Source organism: Orcinus orca, chromosome X (assembly GCF_937001465.1).
Source record: "Orcinus orca chromosome X, mOrcOrc1.1, whole genome shotgun sequence".
NCBI classification, from domain to species: domain Eukaryota; kingdom Metazoa; phylum Chordata; class Mammalia; order Artiodactyla; family Delphinidae; genus Orcinus; species Orcinus orca.
This window is the reverse complement of record NC_064580.1, coordinates 16,468,652-16,482,670: the sequence shown is the minus strand read 5'-3', so window position 1 is coordinate 16,482,670 and position 14,019 is coordinate 16,468,652. Positions and strand designations below refer to the sequence as shown.

Below are 14,019 nucleotides of genomic sequence, written 5' to 3'. Positions count from 1 at the left end.
AAACAACTGTACATCACTTTACAAATGTGGTGCTCTTTCTCCTTCCTTTCCTCCTCCACCAAACGCTACTCCAACATTTGGGGGAGTCTCGTGAACACTTCCGTTCTGCTGCCACCCGCCTGTGGGGCAAGACCATTTAAAGCGAGAAAGTTTTGCCTGTGCCTGAATGTTAGCCGATGTGCTCCAGCTGGCTTGGAAGACGGGCGAGGCACATGCACGCTGAAAGCAGGAAGGCAAGAGGGAGCTGGTACAAGCTCCAAAATGTTCTAAATGCAAAACGACGAGATTTAGAACTTCAAGTTTTAGGATCAGGGCCAGCAACAAGAAAAACTCCAAATCTTTGCTCCCAGGTCCTACAGCAGGCAGCAACATGCGGTCCCACAGAAATAGGAAACAGAAGCAAAATATGTAAGTGTGGGCTGAGAGGGGCTGCTTATACGCTTATGGACATGTAGACTAGCGGGCGCTGCCCCCGTCTCCAGGCCGGTCTGTGGCAAGATGGTGGACATGGCTCCCTTTCCTTTCATTGTAACTATGGAAAATATATTCTGTAGGCTAGGGTGGCTACATAATTTGTCAGGCCTAGTGCAAAATAAAAACGCAGGGCCACTTGTTCAAAAAGCAGGAAAAGAGTGCCGTTAAGGTCCTAAGATATAAAATCTTTCCTTGCCTCTGCTCTCTTTTCTCCCCCTCTCCCTCCCCTCCCACTTCCCCTTCCTCTCTCTCAGTTCCTATTTTAGGTCACACTGAATCCTCCCAGGCACCTGAGGATCCCATTCTGTGATGAGGTGCACGTGGTCTGCTAGCTGCCAGGTTCTCCCTCCCACCAGCCACTGGGCCCCTGTGCAGCGTCCCCGCCCCAGCCAGGAAGTCAATCCCCCTTCCCACTGCCCACCGTCCCCCGTCCCAACCCATGGCAGATGGCCAACCCTCAAAGGATTGCAACTTCCATACCTGGATCAGACATGGGCTAGAGGCTCACACTTGCCAAGTTGTCTCCTGAACCCACCGTGGTGCTGCCAGCCCAGGGTGAGGACAGCCTGGCATGCCCCACTCGAGACTCCGTATGGGGCACATGTCCAACCCAGACCCCCACTGCAACATTCCTGGCACTTGTGTCAGGTAGGACATGGGCCTCGTCCCCCCCAACCCCTATCCTATCCTACCCACACCACTCCACCTCTTCCCCCAGTGCTACCTGGACGCTGCCAGGGTAGAGGGTGGCAGTGCTCACAGGGCAGAGAGGGGAGGCCAGGCAAGGCTGGGGCTCCAGTGGATGGAGGTGAGGGGGCGGTAAAGAACTCATCGGGGGAGGTGAGGAGGTGGCAGGAGGTAGACTCAAGGTGGGCCAGGATGCAAGCCCTCACTCCCCACATGCGCCATGGTACCATAGGATTAAATAACATCAAGCAGGTGTCTCTACTAAAAAACTTCTCATGTCCTTAATGTGCTAATGGGCTACTGAATCCCTGTATCAATCAGGATAGGCTAGGTTATGCTGCAACTAAAATTGACTCCAAAATCTCAGTGGCTTACGTCAACAAATGATGTCACATCAACATTTATGCCCTGTTAATACTGTTGGGCTGCACCCCACAGGCCTACAAGAGCTGTACATGCCCAGCCTCAAGACCAAAGAAAGGGCCCAGAGTCGGCAACAGAGACATCATGGTTTAGTGGACGGGGGAGCTTACCTGTCTGACGCAAGGTCCTGGAGCAACACCCCACTGTGTGCGGCGTCCGGCGGGCAGGACATGGCGGTAGCCTTCCTCCCAGGGCTGGGGGGAGGCGCGCAGTGGCGCCGGGGAATTACCAGTTATAACACGATTATTTCCAGAGAGTTTACCTAAAAGCTCTTTCTTCTCCTTTACTCTTAGAGATCACAGAAGATTAAAGAGCCAGAGAGCCCAGGTGGATCATTCACATCCCAAAGGCACAAGAGAAATACCAACCCCTTCTAGAAAGCTAGCTTAACCAATTACAAAAGGCTCACTTTGATACGATAGCAGAGCCATTGGAGGCCACTGTTGTCCAGAACTCTCGGCAGCCCCGCTCAGCAAGGACGGCCACCACAGGACCCCCCCAAACTAGTGGACGGCCGCCCCGAGATCACCCACACAACTTTCGGGAGCCACGTGGTAGTGGGCGGCCCCCGCGGCTTTCCGTTCCCCGTCCCGTATTTCCCTACATCGCGGCGCTCACGGGAGTTTCCTCGGGCTCCTGGCCGCTCTGCCCGCTGTTAGGCTGCACTCCGCGGGCCTACAAGGCCGGCGCTTGACCAGCTTTAAGACCGAAGAAAGGGCCCGGCGGGGTCAGCAACAGAGACATCATGCTTTAACGGATGGGGGAGCTTACCTGTCTGAAGCAAAGTCCTGGAGCGACACCCCACCGTATACGGCGGCACGCGGGCAGGACGAGGCGGCAGGCTTCGCTCCTGGGCTGGGGGCGGGGGGAGGGGGGAGGAATTACCAGTTAGTCAGGAATTGACCTCAGGTGGGCTCATTAGTTACCAGGGAAACCAGTAGAGGGGCACGCCCCTCACCGCTCCTTGGATAAGTTATCTTTAGCTGGGGCCTGGGGCAGGTACGTAGGAGGGTAAGTGCTGTGGGTAGGATGTAGGTGAAGCAGGCCCTGGTTGGGCAGGGGTGTACAGAGAGCAAGAGAACAGCCGTCTTGAGACTTCCCTGAGGGTCCAGTGGTTAGCACTCCGCACTTCCAATGCAGGGGGCACGGGTTCTATCCCTGGTCAGGGAACTAAGATCCCACATGCCGCGCGGCGCAGCCAAAAAGAAAAAAAGAGAGAGAGACAGAGACAGAGAGACAGAGAGAGAGAGAGAGAGCGAGAGAGAGAGGGAGAGAGAACAGCCATCCTGAGCGGCCTGACCATACAACTACCCCTAAGAAATCCCTCTGATGTCCCTGGGACTTCACAGGGCAAGTGTCTTACAGGTATTCAAGAAACTACTTGCCCACGTTCTTCTAAGCTGTCCTTATTAAGTACCTAGTTCTGATAGTTGCCGGGTAGCCACCTATTTCTCTTCTATGAACTGCCATTCTCCATTAGTGCCCACTCTAAGGCCCTATGGTGCCAATGCTATGTGATGGTCTCTGTGAGAGTAGGGCTGGAGAGCGTCACCTCTTTTTTTTTAACTTTATCTTGAGTAATTTTTTTTTTTCATATTTTATCTCCTCTGCATAGTAATCACATAACCCCTTCTTGGGCCCAACCTCTGATGAACGGAGCCCCTTCAGCCATTAGGCCCTGACCCTTCCCTTTCTGGGGTCTCAGAGCTCTCATCACATCAGACACAGGGCAGACACCAGACCAAGAATTTGTCTTCCCTCACCCCTCTCTCCAGGGGTCTTTCCTCCTCTTTTTGCCCCCAAATGAAAACACCTCAAATCAACTCAGGTAAGACCAGGATGGCAGGTATCTGTAGCCTGGTGGTTCTGCTGACACTGACTCTTGGCTAGGGACTCAGCCAGGACACCTTGCTTCATGAGGACTTGTTACGGAAGCTCATGTCACGGCATGACAGGCCAGTGAGTGGAGAGGTGAGTTGCTCAGGCAAGTAATAGTGAGTTTATTCCAGAAAGCCAGCGGACTGAGAAGATGACGGACTAGAGTCCCAAAGAACCACCTTCCTCAAGTTGGAATTCAGGCAAAAGGGGAGGTGGTAAAATCCTGGTTCTGGCCAGACTCCAGCGGGGATGTGTTAATTTCTTTCTGCCTGCGGCAGTTCCCAGGTGGGCCTGGTCAGGATGATTACTGTGAGCTGAGCAAAGGTATTTTAGCTTAATGCTCATTACCTGGGGGGCAGGGCTCCCAGACATGGGCCATTATGCATAATTTAAGCTTATAGGCAACACCCCTTTAGTGATTAACTAAAGAGGTTCTTCCCTATTACAGATGCTTCATGCCCCCTGGTATCTCCTTAGTAAGTCCAGTCTGCAGAAATGATGGGAGTTGGAAGCCACAGCTCTGTTGTCTTAAGGGCATTGAAAAGGCTTTGAAAGTTGGTGACTGTTCTCACTTGCAACCCAAGGACACAACTGGAATGAGGTGGCGAGCAATGTCCCCAAGCCGTAGTTCAGAAGGGAATGGAGGCCTTTTTACAATATTGAAATATCCAGACCCATCTACAGGGAAGTCTTTGAAATTCTTCCCACCACAGAAGCCATGTTGGAATTCTCAGCTTCAGTCCCACTAAGCCCTTGTGGGAAAGAAAGACTTCAGGTGAGTAGTGATGAGTCTATAATGGAGAGAGAGGGAGGGAGTGGGAGCGGTGATGGGGAGAATGAGGAGGGGATAAATCCGATTCTGAAAATAGCTGGAGATTTAAAATGGAGCTGGAGGACTTCCCTGGTGGCGCAGTGGTTAAGAATCCACCTGCCAATGCAGGGGACACAGGTTCGAACCCTGGTCCGGGAAGATCCCACATGCCGCGGAGCAACTAAGCCTGTGCACCACAACTACTGAGCCCACATGCCACAACTACTGAAGGCAGTGCACTCTAGGGCCCTTGCTCGGCACAAGAGAAGCCACTGCAATGAGAGGCCCGCGCACCGCAGCGAAGAGTAGCTCCCGCTCGCCACAGCTAGAGAAAGCCCACGCACAGCAACAAAGACCCAACGCAGCCAAAAAATAAATTAAAAAAAAAAAAATAGAATGCAAGTGGAAATCAGACCTGGAAGCAAATTTACTAAATGATTGATGAGTGAATTCAGTAATTAAATTAACCTAGTTCCTTTAAATATGATTTTACCCCTGAGAATAATCAGCAGAATTGTAAGAAAAGTATTTGCCAAAGTTATCTCATATTTAATTATCCATAATTCTGTGCCATGCACAGAGGAAGAGAAAGAAAACCTGGTAAGGTGGCCAGATTCATGAGCTGGGACAAGGAGGGGAACCATTGTCTTGCCTGATAACAGAAGTGAATTTTGTGGCTATTTTGATTGTAAGTTTTGATCTAGATTAGGTTCAAAAGTTCTTCCCTGTGAAACTTACCGGAAAGAACTTGGCTGAAGGCATCTGTAGTGATGAAAGTTTTTTTTTTGTTTTTTTTGTTTTTGCGGTACGCAGGCCTCTCACTGTTGTGGCCTCTCCTGTCGCGGAGCATAGGCTCCTGACGCGCAGGCTCAGCAGCCATGGCTCACGGGCCCAGCCGCTCTGCGGCATGTGGGATCTTCCTGGACCGGGGCACGAACCCGTGTCCCCTGCATCGGCAGGCGGACTCTCAACCACTGCACCACCAGGGAAGCCCTATAGGCATCCTTCTTAAAGCAAACAGAAGTTAGTGCTTTCCCTGGCAAAGCATTGCCTTTGTGACAGTTAATGAAGTCTTTGTCTCTCAAAGGCAGAAGGGGGATAAATGGGGCGTTGTGGATTGGGCTGTACCTCTCAAATATGTAAGGGGTGGCTGATGATTTGATTCCACAGGTGTGCAGGGATAGTGAGAATTCTTACGGTGAGCCGCTCCCACTGAGTCCCTGCTAAGAGGGACTACCCTTTGGCAGAATGTCATGTGGAGTCAGTCGCTTCATACCCTAGACCTCAGTTTCCTCATTCTTGAAGATTTCTACAAAAGAAACCTATTTCCACACCCCTGGAAGTGGGTGCTCCAGGAGATGTAAAGGGCGTGAGCCAGGGACCCATTGTTCTGATGCCTCCTACAAACCATACTTTGATACAACTCTCATTAGTCACCCTGCCTTTGAACTCCTGTCTGGAGGGGAGCAGACTGAACCTGTTCCATATACCTGACTGAGTTGAACATTTTCTCTTATTAAGTCATCAGGTTGGCAGTTGTGGTAAGAAGTAGGAAAGCAGGGAAGAACTAGAGAGAGCAGAAACTTACTCTTTCATTGCCTGGAATGACTATCTTCCGTAAATATGCACTGTTTATTTTAAAATATTTAACGAAATCTCCTAACTCTAGGTAGTATTTGATCACAGATAGTACCCTTTCAAACTTTTGGTTGATATATAGTATACATACAGAAAGGTGCATATAACCTAAGTGTACGGCTCACTGAACTTTAAAAACTTAAACACGTGCTGTGGCCAGTACCCAGGTCAATAAAGAGGACTTGGGACTTCCCTGGAGGTCCAGTAGTTAGGACTCCGTGCTTCCACTGCAGGGGGCATGGGTTCAATCCCTGGTCGGGGAACTAAGATCCTGAAAGCCCTGTGGCTCGAATAAATAAAGAGGACTTTACCCACAACCCCAGAAGGCACCTCCCCCAAGTACTCATTCCAGACACAACTTGTCCCCCTAATGGTAACCAATAGCCTGACCCCTAATAGCCCAGTTTCTTTTTGCCTGCCTTTGAACTTTATATAAATAGAATCATACAGCCTGTGCTCTTTTTTCCTGACTCCTTTCAGTTAGCATTATGTTTGTGAGAACCTTCCTTATTACTCTGTGTAGTTATAGATTGTTTATTCTCATTGCTGCGTAGCAGTATAAATACACCAGAATTTATCCACTGTTGATGGACATTTGGGTAGTTTCCAGTTCAGTGTGATTACAAGTAGTGCTGTTATAAACATTCAAATTCATGTCCTTTCGTCAACACAAGTATGGACTGTTTTGGGGTATGTACCCAGGAATTACTAGGTCATAGGGTAAGCATATGTTCAGCCTTAGCAGATACTGTCAATTTGTTTGTAGTTGTACCAGTTTGCACTTCCACTAGCAGTGATGAGACTACTGGTTACTCTACATCCTCTCCTAAAATGTACTCCAGCAATCCCCTACCTACTAGGGGGTGTGGTATAGTCTAGTGGCTAAGAATCCAGATTCTGGAACTAGACTTTCTGGGTTCAAATTCCAGCTTTATCACTTAATAAGTGTGTGAACTTAGGCACCTTACTTAACTTTTCTGAGCCTCAGTTTTTTCATCTGTAAAATGGGAATAATAAATCATCTACCTCATAGAGTTAAGGATTATTTGAGTTAATGCATGTAGAACACTAATAGTGCCTGGCACATAGAAAATACTCCATAGTATGGAGGTTCCTTAAAAAACTAAAAATAGAATTACCATATGACCCAGCAATCCCACTACTGGGCATATACCCAGAGAAGACCATAATTCAAAAAGACACATGCACCCCAATGTTCATTGCAGCACTTTTTACAATAGCCAGGTCATGGAATCAACCTAAATGCCCATCAACAGAGGAATGGATAAAGAAGATGTGGTACATATATATAATGGAATATTACTCAGCCATAAAAAGGAACGAAACTGGGTCGTTTGTAGAGACGTGGATGGATCTAGAGACTGTCATACAGAGTGAAGTAAGTCAGAAAGAGAAAAACAAATATCGTATATTAACACATATGTGGAACCTAGAAAAATGGTACAGACGAACCTGTTTGCAGGGCAGAAATAGAGACACAGATGTAGAGAACAAATGTATGGACACCAAGAGGGGAAAGGGGTGGGGTGGTGGGGTGGTGTGATGAATTGGGAGGTTGGGATTGACATATATACACTAATATGTATAAAATAGATAACTAATAAGAAACTGCTGTATAAAAAGATAAATAAAATTTAAAAATTCAAAAAAAAAGAATACTCCATAAATCTTAGATATTATTTTCATTCAAATGCATTGAAATCAACTGCCACCAGTGCAGTAAGGGAGTTGTGTGTCTTACTGTAAAAGAAATAGAAAGTTTCCCACATAACCTGGGAGGTAATCAGATAAGTGCCACAAGGGGTCTCTGTATGCAGGAGCAGGTTAGCATACCCATCTCAATCTGGGGCTATGCAAATCACAGCTAATCCTTGGGAACTTGAATGTGCAAATTAAACCAGAATGTCAGTGCTCCACAATGTTCATAGGAGAGTATGAACCACATATAGAATCAATACAAATGACAGTCTGTGCTTTTATTTATTTATTCGGCTAGTGAAGCCACTGACATCTCTCCTATTGTTAGCCGATAACAGCGAATTCCTTAACAAACTCTATAGACTTTTACAGTCTAACCCTTGTCAAACACCACTTTAGGAATTGACATAGATATGGATTTCAGTAAATAAATATACATTCAGTAAATATTCAATGGAGGAAAGAGAAATGGTAAAGAATGATGATAGGGGAGTGGGTAGGTAGTTCAGACACAAAGCTGACGGCTCACTCCAATCTCCAGGTGTGAGCCATTGAATGGAATTGGTTTTTAATGCTAAATAACAGCAAAGGGACTTCCATGGTGGTTCAGTGGTTAAGACTTCGAGCTTCCACTTCAGGGGGCTCCGGTTCCATCCCTGGTTGGGGAACTAAGATCCAGCATGCTGTGCCGTGCTGCCAAAATAAAATTTTAAAAAATCAGCAAATATATTTTCTGTGTCCCATCTTCTAGCTTAGTGGGATTCAGCGCTGGCTGCCAATTAGAATCACCTGGGGAACTTTAAAAAATACGAATTCCCCGCCCCCGCCCCCACCAAAAAACACATGCCCAACCTCTCACCCAGAAATACTGATTCAGTTTGTCAGCAGGGCCCAGATTTTTTTTTTTTTTTCTTAAGTTCTCCAAGTGATTTTAATGTGCAGCCAGAGTTGGAAAATATCATTCCTTCTGAGTGTGGATAGCAACAATACTGGTGGTGCTTTCTGAGTGGTTGTCTCCTGCAGCGGTCTCACGGGGAGGATCCTGAATAGTTTCTATGGAGTCTGTCTGCTTTGGTCAAGAAAAGCTCCAAACACTGGCTCAACTGGTTTTTATCTGGTACATTTTCGCTCATACCTATAACCTCAGAATATTCCAGTCTATTTTAAGTCTTCCTGTGGTTTCTAAAGCACAATACTTTCCGAACTGAAGACTTAGCCATTTCAAATCTCATGGGCTATGATTCAATCTAGAGCAGAACTAAACAGAACTAAGTACCCCAGTTAGTAGTTGGACATTTTCTTATCGATGAAAAAAGATACATGAAAGAGCATTGAACTGTAAAGCCCTTCATAAAAGAGTGAAAATATTTTTTATGTTGTTGTTGCTATCACCGGTGGTGTAAACTGCAGGAAGATAGGAAAAAGCCATGGAATAATGATTGCATTTGGACATGTGAATGTGAATTTCTGACTCATCCACTTGTTAGCTGTGAGTCCTTGCCCTCTCTGGGCAGATGTTTCATGAAAGATGGAAGCATTAACAGACCTCAGCAGGAAATTTTGTAGATTAAAGGAACTAATGTGCTTGGCAAGGAGTGAGTCCTGAGCAAATGGCAGTTACCTTCCTGTATTAGTCAGTTAAGCCTATGATGCTGCTGCATAGGAAACACCCCCACCCTCAAATCTTAGTGGCTTGCTAAAACATCATTTATGTTCTCACTCATGTGTCTATGGGTCACTTAGGGCATCTCTGCTTAAGGCTGTGAATCAGATTGAGGTCTGTTCCATATGTGTCTCATTCTGCAGTCAGCAGCTTCCTGGGGCATGCATTTCTCATGGTGGATGACAGAAGTACAAGAAGAGCCTGGCAGAAATTTGCAGTGCCTTAGTATCTCAGCTCAGAACACATTCATGATCGCTTCTGCCCATTTTCCCTTGGCCAGAGCAAGTCATATGGCCAAGCTCAAGGTCAGTGGGACAGAAGAGCATAATCTGCCTCATGAAGCTACGGCACAGTAAAGGGAATAGAAGGAAGAATCGTAAACAAACAATACATTCTACCACACTTACCTTCCCTTCTGCAGGGTGCCAACAGAAGAAAGATGGGTAAGGAGGGAGGAAATAGCTCCCATAGGAACTCTGCCTTGTGCCTCATTTGTAAGCGCTTGTCTAGCCTCCTTTGTAGAGCTGGTCTAGCATTCATGCAGGTAGAGAAAAGCCATTCTGTGGGTGTGGCAGCATTCTGGCTCCTCCCCCACCTCCAGGTGTTTGTGATGAAGGATAAACTTCTCAGAGGCAATCTAGAATTCACCAGAAGCTGTCTCAAGTTCTGCTTGCATCAACACATCTAAATTTATTTAGAAAGATAAACAGAAGCAGAAGCTGGTGAAATTCAGCAAAACAGACTACACTGTATACCAGTTGTCAAAATAACCAGATCTTGGTCTAAATTCAACCCCTTCTCTTTACCCCTTCCACATCTTTTTAATGTATGGGCCCTGTCTTTTAGGATTTGCTCTAAATGACATAATCTCTTCTCCAATATATAATGGTGGTAGGCTAAGTGCCCTTCATTTGAATTCTAACATTTCATTTGGATTTCAAAACTGGGTGAATAGGCAGCTCCACCTCTATTATCTAACCAGAGGATTCTGGCCAAGTGTGTAGTGTGGTTATAGAGAGTTAGCAGATATGCCCTTGCATGTTCACTAATTTCCGGAGGATTTTAGTGAATAAATCAAAGGTGTTTGTCATAATTGAGGATAATTCAGAATGTATTTCAAGATATCAAACTATATGAAAGTCATCTCCCTAAAGAGCTTTGTTGAAGGATATTTAGTAACAGCTGTGCAAGCGGAGGATGGCAGGCAGGGCTGTGCTGTGTTCATTGTTACGATCTCAGAAGAGCTACAGAACCGCCCCTCTCCAGGTATGGTCCCTGGACCACCAACATCAGAATCACCTAGGGCTGTTTGTTAAAAAGGCAGATTCACAGGCAAACCCCCCAGACTTAATAAATTTGAATCTCTGGGTGCAGGACCCAAGAATTTCCACTTTTATGCACACCAAGGCTTTTGTATAACCTCAAATGTAGACAGAGGTCCTGCACATCTTTGATTCCAAGTAACAGTTACGGAAAATGTGACGTTTTTATAATGCCAAATTAATCAATCTCATTGATAAACGCAGTCAAAGGATCTTTCTTGTTATTATTACTGAAGGTTTTTTAAAGACTAAATTTGTTGAAACTTGTAACAAGGGTGCTACTGTAATAAGATTTTTTTTTGCCTTTTTTTAACATAATTTGAACATTTGAAACCATATTTTTCATTAAGACCTCTATTTCGATAATAACCATTTTCCTCCCATTTTCTCAAATACCAATGGCCTACAAAATGTGTATAAACGTTGGATGAAAGATGAAAGTTAAGAGACACAGGAGGTTTTATTTGTGTTTTAAATTTAGCACATTTTTTCCCTAGTGGATAAACTGCCTTTTTATGGTGTTTTAGGTAAAAGAACTACCTACAGTGGAGGTAGTGTAACCACCTAAATGAGAATTAGCTTTCATCTTCCACTTAGTAAGTGCATTTTAATATTTTTATCTGTGTGCATGGGATTATAATAAGCATTAACTACTTCAATAAATGAATTAAACAAAAGGACAATTTTGAGAGCTGAGAATATAGAAAACATCAACTAAGAACAAGTTGGACTCCTCCCTCCCTTTTCTACCTTCCTTTACCTCCTGTTTATTACATGTAAGCTTCAAGGCCTTCATCTTAATGGCTTCCTGCTTCCAACTGTGTGGAAGATGAATGTGAACAATTTGGAAGATTCTGAGACCTTTTCTTAGTGTAATCACTGAACACAAAGATGCAAAAAGATGTGGAAACATCTGTGTCCCAGATTAAGAATGTCACAGCTATGTTTGAAAAAAATCTCTTCCATTTTCTCCCCTTTAATCCAATTAGCAAACACATGTCATTCTAAAAGATTCTGGTAACCATTGCTCAGAGGGGGAACAATCCAGAAAAGAAATGCAAAAAGGATATTTTCAGCACCATGAAATTTAAGGACTAACAACTATGGTAGGAAAGATAAAGATAAAGCTCATGCATTTAAGGCTTTTATGTACTTGGGCTCAGAGTTTTTTCACTTTATTTTATGACAAGTAAAAAAATTTTTGAGTGACAAGGAAAAAATAATGTTACCTCCAAAGTGATTTCAAGGGAGAAAGGATTTCCCTGCGAAAATAGCAAGATCTTCCCTGACCAACAGGGCTGCAATGTCAAGGGTTCAAATGCATTCATGGAGCATTTATTTCTATTTTGAACTTACCTAACTATTTGCCTCAATATATCCTGCAGCATTTTTGAGAGAGGTCAAGGGTTTAAGAGGCCCTGGGGTGTGAGCTAACATTTCTTGGTTCACAAACAGATCTCATGTCAAAGGTTGAGTGTGCTATAGCTGAACATAAAATGGCCCCATCTCTTCAGCTGCCTGGTGATTTTACTCACAGTATCCAGCAAATTGGGATATTATTACAGTGCTCCTGCTGTAAGGGTCTCATTGTAACCTGATTTTATTTTCTTTTAGTAGCTATTAATATTCAAAAAATAAAATGAATAACAATGGAACGACATTGGAACATTCAGATAGGCAACCAACTCTGCTTTTGCTGTAAAAGGTATTGAGAATCATTTCTTGGTTTTTTTGTTTGTTTGTTTGTTTTTATTTTGGCTGCGTTGGGTCTTTGTTGCTGCGTGCGGGCTTTCTCTAGTTGCGGTGAGCGGTTGCTACTTTTCCTTGCGGTACGTGGGCTTCTCATTGCGGTGGCTTCTCTTGTTGCAGAGCACAGGCTCTAGGCGTGTGGGCTTCAGTAGTTGTGGCTCATTGGCTCTAGAGCACAGGCTCAGTAGTTGTGGCGCACGGGCTTAGTTGCTCCACGGCATGTGGGATCTTCCGTGTCTCCTGCATTGGCAGGCAGATTCTTATCCACTGCGCCACCAGGGAAGTCCCCATTTCTTGGTTTTGGTTCACATCTATTCATAACGAAACTTTGGATTTCTCCGCCAGTCTTTATTTATTTATTTACTTTTTTGCGGTACGTGGGCCTCTCACTGTTGTGGCCTCTGCCGTGGCGGAGCACAGGCTCCGGACGTGCAGCCTCAGCAGCCATGGCTCACGGGCCTAGCCGCTCCGCGGCATGTGGGATCCTCCCGGACCGGGGCACAAACACGTGTCACCTGCATTGGCAGGCGGACTCTCAACCACTGCGCCACCAGGGAAGCCCTCCGCCAGAGTCTTGATGCCTGTTTCTAAAACAAATCCTCTACCTTCAAATTGGCCTACGTGGATATTTTGTGTAATTGAAGAGTGAAAGATTTTTACCCCAATTTATTCATTTTTTGTAAAGGCCGCTGCCTGAAGGACTCTGGACTTGTGTGTATAATTGTGACTAGAATAAATAGGGCACAATTCTTAGCTCATGTGATATGCTCTCGATCAATATTTGTTGACTGAATATAAAAAAGAAAAATAGTGGCTTTAGACTGGACTATGGCAGCAAATTTGTGCACACGCACACACACACACTTTTATGGCCATTGTGGGGGTGAACGAGAGAATTTTTTAAGATGTAAAGCTTAGTTCTAAATAGGGATGCCTCAGTTGACGTTTGATTATTATGAAACCCCCCATGGCTCTCTGAATCTGTACTGGAGCATCTCTCTCCGTCCTTGCAGTGAACTGCAGACAACTTGATCTCTCCAGTGTAGATTGCCAAACCTTTGAGGGCAGAAACCTTGTCTTATATCATCTTTGAAGTTCTCGTTGTACCTAATTCAGAGCAGTGGACCTAATACATACTTGCATATTGGTTGACCTGTACCACACAGGGTTTTAGAAAACCAGAAACTAAAAATAAAATCCAGGGTTGTAATATATTAGTAGTTTATAGCAATTATTATTGTGTATGTGTTTTTTCAGTGCGGGGAATTCGACTTTTCAAAGCATTTTTATCACTTACGTTCTCATGGGTGGGAGGGTGGGTAGAGACCACTCCATTTGCTATCATCTGATGTTATGGGCACATGTGATTGCCTTGTCATACCACCAAACTATTGGATTGACTTAATGCAGACAATTGACAAGTTTTTAGAATTACCTGGACAGAACCTGGTAGGTAGTTATGTTGCAATGATCCATGTTGGACATTTTGCAGTTAATTGTGTTGAATGGAATTAAAATAATAGGGAATTTTTTTTTTCTTTAAAGGGCTTCAAATGCTTGGCTTTTTATTTATTTATTTATTTTTGGCTGTGTTGGGTCTTTATTTCTGTGCGAGGGCTTACTCTAGTTGTGGCAAGCGGGGGCCACTCTTCATT

At 45.0% G+C, this 14,019-nt stretch overlaps 1 protein-coding gene and 1 long non-coding RNA gene across 22 annotated transcripts in view; one reads left to right on the top strand and one right to left on the bottom strand.

Annotated features, from left to right (window-relative positions):
* Positions 1–273: 273 nt before the first annotated feature.
* The window catches only part of ADGRG2 (adhesion G protein-coupled receptor G2), a 185,430-nt gene continuing 171,684 nt past the window's right edge, over positions 274–14,019 (top strand). For 7 of the 21 annotated variants that reach the window (XM_049704724.1, XM_049704715.1, XM_049704714.1 and 4 more), the window contains exons 1-2: positions 2,883–4,237; positions 7,153–7,310. Coding sequence is in view for 19 of the 21 variants with exons in the window: in XM_049704715.1 (XP_049560672.1) it covers positions 7,206–7,310 (105 nt within the window). In the remaining 2 variants the exon portion in view is untranslated. Of the gene's footprint in view, positions 409–1,599; positions 1,761–1,877; positions 1,912–2,880; positions 4,238–7,137; positions 7,311–14,019 lie in introns of those variants that run through there. The other 14 variants (XM_049704723.1, XM_049704719.1, XM_049704712.1 and 11 more) reach the window with 8 other exon arrangements.
* LOC125963051 (uncharacterized) lies at positions 7,904–12,223 on the bottom strand. Its single transcript, XR_007474816.1, has 2 exons — positions 9,701–12,223; positions 7,904–8,323 (listed from the first exon to the last, which is right to left on the bottom strand). It is a non-coding gene; the product is annotated as an uncharacterized LOC125963051 (long non-coding RNA).